This window comes from Nannobrachium achirus (genome assembly GCF_963921795.1).
Source record: "Nannobrachium achirus genome assembly, chromosome: 9".
In the NCBI taxonomy this organism is placed as follows: domain Eukaryota; kingdom Metazoa; phylum Chordata; class Actinopteri; order Myctophiformes; family Myctophidae; genus Nannobrachium; species Nannobrachium achirus.
The window spans coordinates 29,473,950-29,489,594 of record NC_137818.1 but is presented as its reverse complement, the minus strand read 5'-3'; the positions used below and the strand labels follow the sequence as shown (position 1 = coordinate 29,489,594).

The following is a 15,645-nucleotide window of genomic DNA, read 5'->3' as shown; positions in this document are numbered from 1 at the left end:
GACTTTTCCGAGTTGGCGCCTCACTTGCTCGGTGGTGAGAATCAGGGGAGGTGAAGGAGCAGGGGGAGGGACAGGAACAGGAGAGGGGGGTGCGGGGTGGGAGGGGGGATGCGGGGTGGGTTGGGGGGGAGAAGGTGCAGGGGAGGAAACAGGGCGGCAACCGAGGTCACTGTTTGACCCAGCAGCTGCTTGTTGAACACTAACAGGAGCTCCGTCGAACCGATTGAAAAATCGGTTCATCTCGTTTGCCAGCTCCTCCGTGCCTGGCACAGAAGAGGTGGCAGAGCCGTACCCCGTGATCATCCTGAAACCCCCCCACACTTGTCTCGTGTTGTTCTCCTGTAGACAGTTCTCTAGCTTAGCTTTGTAGCTCCCTTTTGCCTGGGCCTTGACTGTTTTAAGCTCCTCCACCACCACCCTCACGCCCTCCAAGTCTCCTGCATGGAACAGATCCCTTTTTCTCTTAAGGAGGTGAATGATTTCTTTTGTCATCCACGGCAGTCCAATGGATTCTAGGCCACATAAACATGGGGTTTGACACAAAAAATACTTGTCTAGGTAAAATAATGAAGCGGTTAGGGTATTTTAATGAATGTTTGTCCATCTTGGACCCCATCTTGAAAATTACACTTTTCTAAAGGTCAAACTTTGGCAAACCTTTAGGACACCTAATATTACACAAAACAGTTGAAAAACGTTTTGTTGCAATTTGTTTGGGGTTAGGTTAGGTGCTTTTTTTCATAACTGCACCCGCCTATATAATAAGCCTACTTCTAGTAAGAAAATAAAAATCTTAGATGTTATTTATTTTGTATTATATTAAGTGATATAGTTCACCTGAAATGGGTGATCATTTCAGAGGGTTTTAATAGAGTCACATACAAAATATTGGATTTCACAATTATGTGAATGTATCTCAGCAGTTTGGACAAGACCAATGGATTCCTATGCCCCATAAACATAGGGTTAGACACCAAAATGACTTGTCTAGGGTGAATAATGTAGGAGATATAGGCATTTTAATGAATTTATGGCCATCTTGGACGCCATCTTGAAAATTACCACTTTCTAGTGGTCAAACTTTTAGTATGTTATTAAGGACACTTCTAATGCTACAGAAAACAGTTGAAAAACCTTTTGTTGCAATTTTTGGGGGGTTAGGTGCTTTTTTTCATAACTGCACTCGCCTAAATAGCCAAAGTTTTTAAAAGGCTGAAGTGGTTAGTGTATGTTTTCTAGGCCTAATAATAACCAAAATCTACAAAGTAAATATAAGTAAAGTTTTCAAATCAGTACTTGTGTAAAAGTACATGCAGTCCTGATTGCTAACAGTAGCATATAGGCCTACACACCATCAGTCTGTATGGTGAATTTAGCCTGCTCAGCTGTATCAAAACCTTGTTAACTCTCTGCGCTTCCAATGACTTGTTGCTATCACTGATAACAGCGAAGCAGCAGATGGCGCAGTTGGATCTCTATGGATACAAGAGTGGTTTATCTTAAGGTCACTGCGCCAAGCTTTCAGTTTCATCATAGGATGCTTTGATTGATTGAAGACTTTATTAGAAGTTTGCATAGGAAAAGGTACAGTTTCATGACGGTACAGTTCACTGGTACAAGCTGATCGTTTCCTCTGCGCAGCTGCATGAAATATACCTTCCTTAGTAGTGAAACGTCATTATCAGGGGAAACCCACACATTCATTTGGTGATTCTTCATTTTACCAATCCCCCACCTCAGATTAAGGCGCGATTCTAGCGTTTATATGATTGATACTTGATAGCCTATCTCGCATCTGCGTAGGCAAGGCAACTCTTTCGTCAAGGAAAAAAAAAAACAAACTATTTTATTTTGACATAATGTTCTCAGTGATACAGTCAGGGGAAGAATAATGTGACTAAACTGGTTGGTTGGTTGTTGTTGTTACATAATAAATACATAAATAAATAAATAAATCCAAGCAACAGTTTGCATAATGACAAGTAGCCTACATCAACATTTAATAAACAAGTAGCAGTAGCTATTATTTGTAATCAGCATGTAAAACGTTATAAAATATTGAGCAGTGCCAGCTAGTGCGCCACCATCACCAGTGAGGTATTTTTCCAGAGGATGTGACGAATGGAGAAAAAGAGTCTCCTCTCCAGCAAACGTGACCAGCATCACATGTACGCTGCCGAACCACCGCATGTCTGCATCCCAGGCGGCATGCTAGTCTGCACGTACTCATCTCTGCGTCACTTTACTACCGTTGGCGTTGTGCAACGTTGCCTCATCATTATCCCTCCTCCAAGCCATGGATTAAATTAAAATAAACAACTGAGCTCCAAATCATACTATACCTCCATTGTCATCTATTGTGTTGCTGACAATCTATAATAATAATATCACATCATTTACAGATTGCCAACACATATTATTTCTCATTTTCTCCCCTAAATGTATGTGCCTAAAAGTGATGCTGGTTCATGGCTGTCACTCTCATCATGTATGGAGGAAGGATAAAAAAAAAAGGTCCGCAATCCGCATCCTCTGTCATGTACAACAACATGGGAAGGCGTGGTGTAGCCCTGAAACGTAACCGTCACATCATGACAGTTATGGATCGATCTCTACCTGGTGTTGAGCAATGTAGCCAATTTGCCACGTACGTATACACAAACATCCACATTCTAAAAAATAAAGTGGTTATTCGAAGCTCAGAGATGTCACAATATGTTCCGCCTACGCATAATCACGCGTATCTTCCGTATTGTTTAATATGAAGCATTTTAATCCGATCGGCGGCTTCTTTCACCGCTTTCTCGCATATGCTTTAACTATGCGGCCCTTTCGGTTGGGAGGTGCACTGCACTCTGATACACTAAAAAGTGTTCAGAAAAATGGCCGCCGATTGGATTAAAATGCTTCTTATTAAACAATACGGAAGATACTGGTACTTCTGATTAAGCGTACTGTATTGTGACATCTGTGAGGCTTCAGTAAGCACTTTATTTTTGAAATATGAACGTTTGCGTAGACGTACGTGACAAATTGGCTATACTGGTCAACTAGATTGAGGTCGATCCATGTCATGTTTCGCATGCCATGGAAGGCGTGGTGATGCTGCTGGTGAACGTGCAGAGCTCCTCGCACTGTCTGCTGCTCTGCTGCCTCGTGAGTTCGGCCCAGCCAATCACATCGCGCGAACTCCTTCCTGTGCTTCTGGCCAACTTATCATCAGCCGGGACCATCACGAGCTCCTTCTCTGCCTGCCTGCACTACAGAGAGAGCACTACCCTTTGCACACAGTCAACCAGGAAAGGTAAGTCCCGTGTGGCGTGTTTCTATTTATTATCCGTGTCGCTGAATAAGGTTGTATCTACCAAAGTCTACCCGAAGTAACTCCAAGAGAACTCGCCTTACTTTTTAGGGGCAATGTTTCATTGACTGTGCATTTGTACACGATGTTCCTCATCCTCCACAACGACCCCTAAAGTCTGGTCGTTTGGGTTGTTTTCGATGTATTCCCTTACACCGTATTTTGGGAGGAATGTACTTACATGACATGATGATGGTAGTTCAGGCTAGGCTACTGTCTATTTTTAAACCTGGCCGTCAGCTGGCGAGGATGTCACTCCATTTTAGAACTGCAGTGTATGAGGAGAGGGAGGTCAAGTTGCAGCCCCAACTGTAGTGCAGTTTTAACCCGGTGCTTAAATTCACCGTTCATTTGTACAAGTTCGAATTGCAGTCCAGCCTTTTATCAGAATTGTTTATTTCATAACGCCTCACATGGAGCCATACACAATGGCCCTATGCAGCATTGTGCTACCAGTTGCTTGCATCAGACATTCATGGGGGTGTGTCCAGTCGAGAACATTGTGTGAAAGGAACTGTTGCATTTGCTACACGGTTCTCATATATATTCTCCCCTGCCTTGACAAAATGTTATCTTTTCCTCACTTCCACATAGAGCCATAAAACAGTCGAAGGCTTTTTAATGATTTAAATCAATGAGCTCAATTACTGTTGCCTTAAACAGACAATTGTAGTATGTATTAGCAATTACTAATATAAATAATATAAATATACAGTAATGTCTTGGAGACTTGTCAAAACACCCACAGAGCCCAGTTGATTAAAATAAGTCAAGGATTTGAGTGCCAAGTTAATATATCAAATGTCAGTATTTAATTATTTAGTTGTGGTTGCCATTTTTTGGAACCAAAGCTTCACTAGTTTTTCCAACTTCACTGATGATGACCTGATTACCAAAAAGTTAACTGTGAAATCAATGTGAATACAACTGTAGCTTACTAGCCATTTGCTGCATAGGTGTTATACTAGCTGCTACTAATGCTATTTTTGTAAGGCTATTATTGTAGTTTGCCCATGCTGTTGAACTGTAAACACTGAACAGCAGTGTTTTGACAGCAGTCAATACATTCTGCCATGCATTTGGTTACTTCAGTACCCTCGGCTTCCCTGTGCTTTATAGCCAGAGGCAAGTTTACACACACATACATGTAAGGGCAGAGGTTTTTCCATTGGTTGGGGGGCTGGGCTCTAGTAGTTCATTCATTGATGAATACAAATGGATAGATGAGAAAGTCAGGGCATTGGGCGTAAGAACAATTCTAATCCAATATGGTATAATGCCTCCCCCCCCCCCCCCCCCCCACCACCACCACTTCTGTCTGGAATTTGGACAGATAGGCAGACTGAGATTAGGCCACTACTCAGACCACTGCCAAATATCTACCAAAGTGACTCACTCATTCCCATTGTCAATATGTCACAATATATATGTCTGTTTTGTTCTGTTGATAACTTACTCGAACCACAGCCGTATCAGCACTTTTTTAACAGGTTGTAGTCCCAGGTGTCAATGTTAAGTGCTAAAAGCTGCAGTACAGATTTCATGAAGTTGATTATGAATTCACCCGTTGTGAGACATCTTTGCATTGTTGCACTGACCACACCTTGCTGTGACTAATCTCTATGCCACCCTTCATGACATGGTCATATATTTTCTTTTCTTTATTCCTCCCACAGTTTACATTTGTGTTAAGTAATAGTCTACAAGATTATTATAGATTGTTTGCTCAACAACAGGGTTGATTTTATGCCCACTTTGTCCTTGAGTATACCAGAGTCACAGATTTTGCCAAGTCACTGCTCTACATCAAAGCATTAGACCTTTATTGAATCACAGTGCAACATAATGAACTTCAGTATGCCATGTTCTTTGTTTGTCCTAGCAGCTCATGACTGACGTTTCCTCATTTCTCCCTTGTTTATTTCTCCGTAGATCTAGAACCAACCATGTCAATCCTTAAGATCCACGCACGTGAGATTTTTGACTCCCGTGGCAACCCCACTGTGGAGGTCGACTTGTACACCAAGAAAGGTATGTTACATCTACTGAGTTTCATTCATAGAACAGGACTTTATTGTATAGCCATGGCCAGGTAATTGTATTTGGCTTCATGTCAAATTCAGTGACATCATTGAAATGACAAAATAATTCACATAATCAAAAGAATGTCTAAAAGAAAGATGGTTAGAATGATCAAGACCATGATTTATTTTACGTAGGGCTTGATAAAGGAATTTCAAGGATATATAAGAGAAAAGTGGGAGAGCCCTTTTTTCAGTCGAATACCATTTGAACAACAGTAGACGTCACATTAAGCCAAGATGAACCCCCACCAAATGACTGTTGGAACATCATTCAAAACAAGCATTCATACTGCCAGGACCTCCTTATGACTCTTATTACTGCACAATAATGCAATGTTTATGTTATGTATTCTGATCATGATGCTGATCTTTTTTTACTTATGTGATTTTCACGTGTGGGATTTTGTGCCAGAAAACAATACTGTGTGCAGGAAGCGTCTCTGAATCATTTTCCTTCGATGTAACGTTTCAGCATATTGCAAAATTGATGTGGTGATATTAATCAATTTTGCGATTTCAGTATCTCTTCATTATATTGTACAGCCCTACTTCTCACTGTAGGTTAAAAACATTCAGCAACATACTTGCATTATTCTTGAACTGCATCAACAAAATAGTCACCCTATTACATCATCGATCATATTATTTCATACTGTATGAATGTACAACACTATTTCTAGGTGGGTTGCCTAATCACCTTGAACCTAGATGGTAAAACTCACTTGCTGTAAGTTGTGCTTGCCCTCCAACATGGGTCTGTGTTCAACTGGTGCCAACTCTGGGATCAAATGGTGGGTGTGTGAAAATAGCTCTTGTAATATCACACTACTTTACCTACTGTATCTGCTACAGCAATGATTCCTACCAGGGGGCACAGATATCACATACAGTACAATACGGCACAATTTATGAGTAATGACGCCATGATAATGTGTACAAACCGGACACCCATGTAATTGATATACCTCTGCGTTTTTCCACCCTGTATGGCAAACTCACTCATACAGTATGCTGTTGAAAATGAGGTCAGGACAGTCCTAGTTGAAAGCATATACATGTTCATAGGCTTGGAATGGATTTATTCTATCAACTGGGTCTGTCTGTTAAGCTGGTTTTGGTGCCCTGTTGATGCCAAGCTGTCTGTGTTCTGCCCTGTGAACTTTAACAAAAGAACAGCTCAACCCAACTAAATGTCCAGGGAATGTTAATGAAGCACACTGAATTATCAATGACATGGAAACAAGTAGAGAAGGGATGAAACTGTGTTAGATTAAAGTGTTGAAGTGGCATTGCCTGGAGACGAGCATCTATTCTGTAGCCCTGCTTTCTTTTCATTAGACTCCTATGGTTGCTAGGTTCGCTAGCTTTTTGTATGTAGCGCCTTTATGTTCACTTTTGCTCGAGGTGGCCTTGTTACTAGCTAGTGATCTAATGTGTTTCACCATGTTGCATAACTGCTTTGCCTCCCAGTGGTACTAGTAGATATATATGCTTGTTGTTGCTGCTATTTTCAGATGCTCTAGCAAATGCTGAAATTACATTTAGTTTAACTGTTTAATGAGTGATGGATTTATTCCCACAATGCTCATTGCTCATAGTTTCACACCACTGTCAAAAGGTTAGAGACAAGAAAGCCAAGAGCTTATTTCCATTGTGGTCCTTTATACGTTTTTAGTAAGGCTGAACACTACTAATGGGCCTATAGATTTTTGACTGGTTATTTTTTATTTTTTATCCTTTATTTAACCAGGGTAGTAGCCGAGCACAGGTGCTAATCTTCAGCCACGCCCTGCACACAAACACACAGCACATGATGAATAAAATCTCTTGAATCTTGAATCTAGAGCTAATATCTTTATGCATTTGATTTGTTAAGCATGCACCCATTGCTTGGATAACTGCTGTGTTTTCCTGGCTAAGCCTTAAATCCGAGGCTTCTAGGACAGTGGGCAAACTAAATGGATTTTGAATATCCCCAATGTCTGCTCTCATGGTTGATTCCAAAATGGCTGAGCTCGATGTTGCTGCATCATGTATGTGTGTGTGGGTGGGTGGGTACTGCATGTGCTCTGGCATCCTAGCAGAGATCTTCTGCACATGCTCAGTGCACAGCTTTTTCACCCGTTTTACATCACAGTCTACAGCACAGTCAGCATGACTCTCACTCTCTGTGAGGAGGATTACTGGCCTTCTGCGTTCATGTATTATAAAAGGTATAACACACATTTTTATAAAAGGATGTGCAACTTTATTTTCACATGTGATATTTTGTGAAAAACCAGAATACTGTGCAGGAAGCTGTGTGTGTGTGTGAGTCATTTTCCTTCAATGAAACCTTTCAGCATACAGTATTGCAAGTTTTGAATCTCAGCATGATCACCGTGATAGGGAGTCCGACCTCTCGGTTTAGGGTTAGGTTTAGGCTATGAGGTTTCATAGCTGCCACCAAAAAAGTGTTGGGTTTCCTAACATAAAAAAAAAAAACAGGAGAAATCACATAGTCCTTTTTATGATTTTTTTTACAGGCCTGGGGATATTTGTACAAGGCATGCATCTGCATCCGTGTATTATAAAAGAGATAAAACAAACCGCCCTTTAACAATGTTTATTAGCAAGCCCGGGGAGATATTTGTACAAGGCACGCATCTTCTACAAAATTCCCAACTTAATTTGAAAACGCAGTCCACACAGACCTTCCTTTAATGCACACTACTGTTTCTCATCATTGTCCAAACTGTCCACTACTTGATGAAATATCAGTTCCTGTGGAACCGGATGATAGAAAAGGGAGTACACAGAGTTTATAATGACATCAAATGGACTCAAAGTACAGTTCATGCAGAGGACACATGAGTACATTACATAAAATAATGTAAACATATGAAAACATATGATTACTCTCTTGCTCTCCTTTAATCTTTACTCCCTCTCCCTTCATACTCGTTCTGTCAGACGGAGAAAAAAACATTACTGTTTAAGGGCAGGCGATGCTGTTCACTGATTGGATGCTGCCTGGCAGTGGCTTTCTGTAGCTGTTAACTCTTGAATGCCAAGCACTGCTGCACCAAATGACATCAAAACATGTTTTGTGTGGGTCTCTTGATCCCTGAAGAAGGCCAAAGGCTGAAACGTATCAGTTTTCAAAATAAACTAGTTTCTTCTTCTCTTTTCTCTCTTTTTTTTTTCTTTTTTTCTTTTTGCAGTTTTCCAGACTCTTTTTCATGCACCTTTCTAGTGGGTGAAGTTGCAACAGAGCCGGAAATCAGATTCAGAATGCCAAACTTTGGATAGTACCATAGTATAGTATTATAAAAACGAATAGGATGATGGAATGATGCTTCAACATTCATTCATTGCACCTGTGCCATTGAACCGTAGTCAACTTTTGCAGACAACGTTGAACATGAATCGTGATGCAGCATTTCAGTGACCAAACTTCCTGTGTTTCCTCAAGGTCTGTTCAGGGCCGCAGTGCCCAGCGGTGCCTCTACTGGCATCTATGAGGCACTGGAGCTCCGTGACAATGACAAGACACGCTACATGGGCAAAGGTACTGTAGGCCTCCCGTCTATGGACCTATCCTAACATCTTCTGTTTGTTCTTCTGTAAAACTTTACTATTTCCTCTTTTAGTTCACCTCCTCTCCATACATTCTTGGTCTATTCATCCTTTATCCCTGACCATTTTCCCACCTCTCCTCCTTCTCTGTCAGGGGTGAAAAGAGCTGTTAAATATGTAAATGAGTTCTTGGCCCCAGCTCTGTGTAATCAGGTAAAAAGTGTGGACATAACAGGAATGCGCAAGAGAAACGCTTAACGCATTGCCGTGTACAGCAGCATGAAGTAATGGGTTTGTCTTTGGAAACTAACTTTGGCAGGCATTAACAGATGATTACAGAGCTTAAAAAAAGGGGAAAAAAGGAAAACAAATGGGATCATATTTTATTAAATTATAATATCTCTGCAGTAATCATTATACTCTGTATGATTACTAGTAGATAATCATACGTTTTCTGTTGTGTGGTCATCTGTCACGCCTGTACTGCATGGTCTTTCTTTTCCTTGGGTCAGTGATGGTCTGCTTGTCCCTTGCAGGTGTCTCAAAAGCTGTTGAGCATATCAATAAAACAATAGCACCTGCACTGGTTAGCAAGGTAGGCCAATTTATTGTTTGACTAACATGACTGTGTGCTAGTGTTAAGACATCAGAAAGCTTCTCCGATTACCAGCGAAGAATGAGCCTTTCTGTCGTTCACATTTTTGTGTCTTAAGAAGTCAAGTACATATTTACATGATAATGTAGGAGGATTTATGACAGTAGTTATGGTAGTAGGCCATACAAAATGTCTTGACTTTAAATGTTTAAATCAAAAGGTGAGTTTGCTAAGCGTTACATACTGTATCCTGTGGCAGACCTGCAATTTGTGGCATATATCTGAGCTGCTACTTTAACATAATTATTTGCAGTGTGGTCTTTTGAACTAACCAGACAGAATTCAACAAAGTTTGTCTAGATAATCACTTCCTTTCACTTGCACTAATTACCATGTTGTGTCTTGCTCAGAACGTGAATGTCTTGGAGCAGGAGAAGGTTGACAAGCTGATGCTGGACATGGACGGCACAGAGAACAAGTGTAAGCTCCTATTGGTCATTTGGCATTGAAAGATATTGTCTTTTGGCCTCAGTGCTTAAAGAACTGATGTCCGATATTGTGCCCATATTGTGTTGGCTGTCTCAAGTCGGCGATGAAGAATGAAACTTTGTTTTAATTGACAATTGGGATTGAAAACGAATGCAAAGAAACTGTAGTATGGAGGACTATGTATCAGAATATATTGTCATGATATTTGTCTTTGCCCCTCTCAGCCAAGTTTGGTGCTAACGCCATCCTGGGCGTTTCCCTGGCTGTGTGCAAGGCTGGCGCAGCAGAGAAGGGCGTGCCCCTCTACCGTCACATTGCTGACCTCGCTGGCAACCCTGAAGTCATCCTCCCTGTCCCTGTAAGCACTCATCAGAGCTGACATCAAAGAACATGACATGCTACAGGCCCTTAAAAAGAAACCACGTTCAGAATGGTTGTATTCACTTAGTACAATAGCTGCAGACAAATTTGTCTTGATTGTGTTTATGCATGTGCAGACAAATAAATATATAAAATGAAATATTGGAATCTTGATAATGGACACAAAGAACTCTTCTTAATTTACAAAATCCATCTGGATTAACATCTCTAATTTCCTTCAGGCTTTCAACGTTATCAACGGTGGATCCCATGCCGGCAACAAGCTCGCCATGCAGGAGTTCATGATCCTGCCTGTAGGAGCCAGCTGCTTCAAGGAGGCCATGCGCATTGGTGCTGAGGTCTACCACAACCTGAAGAATGTCATCAAGGAGAAGTATGGCAAAGACGCCACCAATGTAGGAGACGAGGGTGGCTTCGCGCCCAACATCCTGGAGAACAAGGAAGGTGAGAGGAAACGGGAAGCCATTTCTCCTGCTCGTAACAATAGAAGCGTGGCCCTGATCCAACAGAACTGAGATCAAACTGCATAGAAAAATTATACTTTCCCAAATGATTGTATTCATAATAAAATTCCCCATTGTGATATTTTTAAAACTTTTACTCATGTGCCTTGGACAGCTGTAAGGGATGGTCCTGTGAGTGCTTACAATCTTAGACCCCCCAGGCCAGCGTTTTACCTAGCAGCACCCTACCCCCTAGGTAGCCTCCCTTCGACCCTACTCTGCTGCTCAGGCCAGTCATGCCAATCATAGGCCGACAGATGGCTTCCAAATTAGGGCCTCAATGCATTGACTGCCAGCCACCGCGTCCACTGTACTCAGTGACAGATCAAGGTGCTGAGATGGCAAATGCCACAGTGGTGATTAATTGGCTAAAACCTTAGTATTAACTTAACCAACAAACTCTCTGGTCATGTTTTTTGTCATGTGTTTTGGGACCAGGATTCAGCCAGTCATCGTGATTTAGATCTTCTAGAACAAATATCCCAATTTGCAATTCCGCTGTGTATGGTGATGGTCCCTGTCACTGTCTGTCTTACCGGGATGCACTGTATAAACAACCACATGTCATCAAGAGTTGCCAGCTGCTTCTTGGCAGTGAAGAGTTTCACCAGGAGGGCATAACGCCTTTGGAGAAACAACACTATCCTTACCAGTTCCTCCCAACTGTTGGACAGCTGCCCTGGCCAACCTGTAGGAAGCACTAATAGTTGTTCCTTTGAGTTACTGAGGACTAGACCCTGTCACTCCCAACACCTACTTGTTGGTCTTAGAGAGGATATAAACCAGGGTGTGTCAAAGTGGGTCCTGTGACTCCAGTCCAATTATCAATTACTTTGATAACTCTGTCACTGACAATATCACTATTTTATGAGTTTAAGCTGGAGTGACGCTGCTACCTGCCCTACACTGCTATGCCTGATTTGCAGGGAGGTTTAGGCAAATGCAGTGATGGTACCTAGCATAATATTAGCCATGCAGGATACCAAGTCCAAAGATATTTAATATTTTGTAGTCACAAAAAAATCAAAGGGAGAGAACATATTTTTTCAACTGTGTGCATTTATTTGAATGTTGTGGTCTCCATCATCAGCTTACAATAATAATTATACTAAGACTTTATTTACATTTATTTATAAATCAAGCACAATCGGCAAAATGTTTTCCCCATAAAACGGGGTCCTGGTATGAAAAGGTTTGAGAACCCCTGATTTTAGAGTGTAGAGAGCCATGAAACTGAGGGCAGAGAGAGGGGAGACACGATGTGAGATATGACTCACATGAGACATTAACTCAAGTCCTTAGCAACTGACAAGGAGCATTTGGTTAATGAGCCTATAGTCTGCGAGTCTGAGTCCCCAGGCACACCACAGCTCTGTATCTTTTTATTTGATTCCATACATCCAGGTGTATTAGCTAAATGTATCAATGAGTCTCCAATACTGAAAACAGTATTGGGCATTTATTTCTCACACCATGTACTTGTGAATGATCACACGTACATTGAATGAAAAAGGGCAATGTCCGCACACGATATAATGCTCTCCCGTCTTTAATTTGATCTTAGAAAAGTATAATAGCTTCTAGCTATCCGGGGAGCAGAGGGAGTGCTATATATAGATCACAAGTACATGACATGACAAACAAGCTACCTCTCCAATCATGTTTTAATATCCATTCTTTCCTTGTCTGTCCTCAGCCCTGGAACTACTGAAGAATGCCATTGCCAAGGCTGGTTACACCGACAAGATCGTCATCGGCATGGACGTAGCCGCCTCTGAGTTCTACAAGGGCGGCAAGTACGACCTGGACTTCAAGTCCCCTGACGACCCAAGCCGTTACATTTCCTCCGACAAGCTGGCTGACCTCTATAAGGGCTTTGTCAAGGATTACCCAGGTGGGTTTTCAAGCCTATACTTATCCTTATTACAAAGAGGTTATACTAAGAGGCCTCTTGGCCTCTTAACATGGTTCTTGTCACCCTCTGAGATGCAAAGCCTGGAAGATGCCTTGAGACTTGCATTGGTAGAGCCTCAGAAGTCTTGAGTATTAAAGGCTTTGGAATTGGATTGGGATTGTGAAGTGTCAATTAAACCATTAGTGATAACGGTATCATTGGTTTTACATGTTTATCAATATTAGTTAAAGGCTGTATAAGTGGATTGTTGTTCATATTACTAACTTAATTTCACAATGATGCATAATATGTGTATTATACTTGAATAACTCTATAGAGTATCTGAGAGGTGCCAGTACAACTTGAGAGAGGTTAATAAAATAATACATATCTGCATCACCTAATTTAAGCCCTGTTAAATCATGGTAATTCATATCACTGCTGTACCATAGCATCAGCACTTGTGATTTGTCCCCCACCCACATTTACTGTACTGCTACTTAAACAATGGTGAGACTATACTCACTACTCCCTCCTCCCCTCCTAGTGGTGTCCATTGAGGATCCCTTTGACCAGGATGACTGGGAGGCATGGGCCAAATTCACAGCCGACACAACCATCCAGGTGGTGGGTGATGACCTCACTGTCACCAACCCCAAGCGCATTGCCAAGGGTGTGGCCGAGAAGTCCTGCAACTGCCTGCTCCTCAAGGTCAACCAGATCGGCTCCGTCACAGAGTCCCTGCAGGCGTGAGTGTCCACAAGTCATCGTTAAAACAGTTACTATCCAACTTTGGCAACGATGTTCTAACTCAGTGGTTTTCAACCAGTGGCCATTGAGGGGCTTCCAGGTGGTCCCCAGCTAAATGATGGAGAGTTGGTAACCAAATGGACCCTTAACCCCCGGCTCCACCGGGTGCGTCGCGTCAACGTCATCGCTGGGAACGCTCCCGTTTTAATTAATGAAGGGTGCTCCACTGCAAACATCAATGTCGGACGCTCAAATTCGCCCGGTTCATTTTTTTACACCGGCACAACGCAGTCTTTTTGGTGGAGCCCTAGCCTTACACTGTAGATCTTTAACTCTTGAGGATGGACCTTACGGGTCCATTTGGTTTCATTTTATGCTCTCAAAAGTTACATTATTGTTAAACACTTGCATTACTCAATTTACAAGAAGTCTACAAAAATAAGAAAATGTAGAAGAATGATTTTGATCAACATTTGCCTTTTATCTCTCCTATGGTACCAACATATAGCATGGAATTGTGGACAAAATCCTATCCAACCGATAACAAAATATTTGTTTTGTGTCTTGGATCTGAGATGCAAAATCTCATCAGTGGTCTGTGGTTCAAATGCAGAATAAATAATGGACCCTGACATGAAAAAGGTTGAAAACCACTGTTCTGGCTAATGACTCTGTGTGTACTGTATTCTAGATGCAAGATGGCTCAGAGCAATGGCTGGGGTGTGATGGTGAGCCACCGCTCTGGAGAGACGGAGGACACCTTCATCGCTGACCTGGTGGTCGGACTCTGCACTGGACAGGTAAAACCTAATCACAATACTAATACTATGTTGTTCCTAGTTCCTGAGTTTGTCACAGGGTTGATTATTTCGATCCAAGATGCCGATGCATGGTTTCCAATTTCAGATTAATCATTGGATTATATTGATTGATTTTCTCTTGCATGTTTGATTCCTTTCCCAGATCAAGACAGGTGCACCTTGCCGATCTGAGCGCTTGGCCAAGTACAACCAGCTGCTCAGGTGAGTCCAATCAGGAAACATGATACATAATTACGTATACATAATTCATAATGAGTACAAGGATGGTATATGGTAGCATCACATGGAAAACATGTGCATAATGACGCTTTTTCATCAGTCTGAAGGAAAAAATATGGGCTCTGTGTGTCACATATTCCTATCAAAGGGTAGATTGCATAACATTGTAGACTGAAGTGTTTCATGTGTGCTAGCTGGTTTAAATGCCTAAATTGTATAGTAGTTTATACTACAGCTCCAGTTGAAACTATCATGCGTCTCTTCCAGGATTGAAGAGGAGCTCGGCGATAAGGCCCGCTTCGCTGGCCAGAACTTCAGGCACCCTATCTGAGCTGGGTCTTCCTCCTTGGGCCTTTGTGTTTTCACTCTGCATAAACAACCCCACACATACAGTATATGCCACGCTAGGTCGCTCGCTCTGTTCAGAGAGAAGATGGAACGCCAACGCCATTGAAATCCAAGGTCCAAGCCTGTGGTTCGTGGCACCACTGAAACCTGTGTCATAGTGCACGGTGCACCACAGTGCAGCCCATCCTCCCAACAATGCTCTGGCTCCTGAATAGTAATGGTCCTTATTTCTGTGTCTGTGTAACTGTGAGAGATCTTTCTTTCGCTTCTTGTGAGTTGTAGTGATTATTGGTCCTCTCCTAAGTATTCTAGTGAAGAGCTACTGTAAGTTTTAGTACTTTGCTGCTTTGAGCAGAGTACTGTTATGTGCAATGTGTTGCGTCTGACAAGTTCTAGTGTTGCTGTAAGCCTTGGTAGACATACAGTATGTAATAAACAATATAATTTAAACAGAAAAGACATGGCTGTCATTGTGCTTTCTTCTTTTACCAAAGTTGCAAAATTGTATATTATAATAATAATGGGATTTGAATGAAATTATGTGTACAATTCTGGTTATTGTTGAAATTCCATTACTGTAGCTTTGTCATTTAGTCAAACTGGTTAAGACTCAGAAGGGAAGAGAATGTATAGAGAAAGAAA

The 15,645-nt window shown here is 41.7% G+C and overlaps 1 protein-coding gene across 1 annotated transcript; it reads left to right on the top strand.

Annotated features, from left to right (window-relative positions):
* The first annotated feature begins 3,238 nt into the window (after positions 1-3,238).
* On the top strand, positions 3,239-15,436 carry eno1a (enolase 1a, (alpha)). Its single transcript, XM_080733600.1, has 12 exons — positions 3,239-3,304; positions 5,294-5,392; positions 8,900-8,995; positions 9,540-9,598; positions 10,009-10,078; positions 10,312-10,445; positions 10,690-10,912; positions 12,668-12,865; positions 13,413-13,614; positions 14,307-14,415; positions 14,579-14,637; positions 14,923-15,436. Exons 2-12 carry the CDS (start codon positions 5,308-5,310, stop codon positions 14,984-14,986), a joined length of 1,299 nt encoding a protein of 432 aa, XP_080589726.1. The 5' UTR covers positions 3,239-3,304; positions 5,294-5,307; the 3' UTR covers positions 14,987-15,436.
* Positions 15,437-15,645: the final 209 nt, after the last annotated feature.

Bases quoted from the DNA above. Each gene is read 5' to 3' on its own strand.
- eno1a (XM_080733600.1), top strand. From the start codon at position 5,308: ATGTCAATCCTTAAGATCCACGCACGTGAGATTTTTGACTCCCGTGGC. The intron at 9,599-10,008 runs GTAGGCCAATTT...TGTCTTGCTCAG, and splicing joins CACCTGCACTGGTTAGCAAG to AACGTGAATGTCTTGGAGCA. The intron at 13,615-14,306 runs GTGAGTGTCCAC...ACTGTATTCTAG, and splicing joins GTCACAGAGTCCCTGCAGGC to ATGCAAGATGGCTCAGAGCA.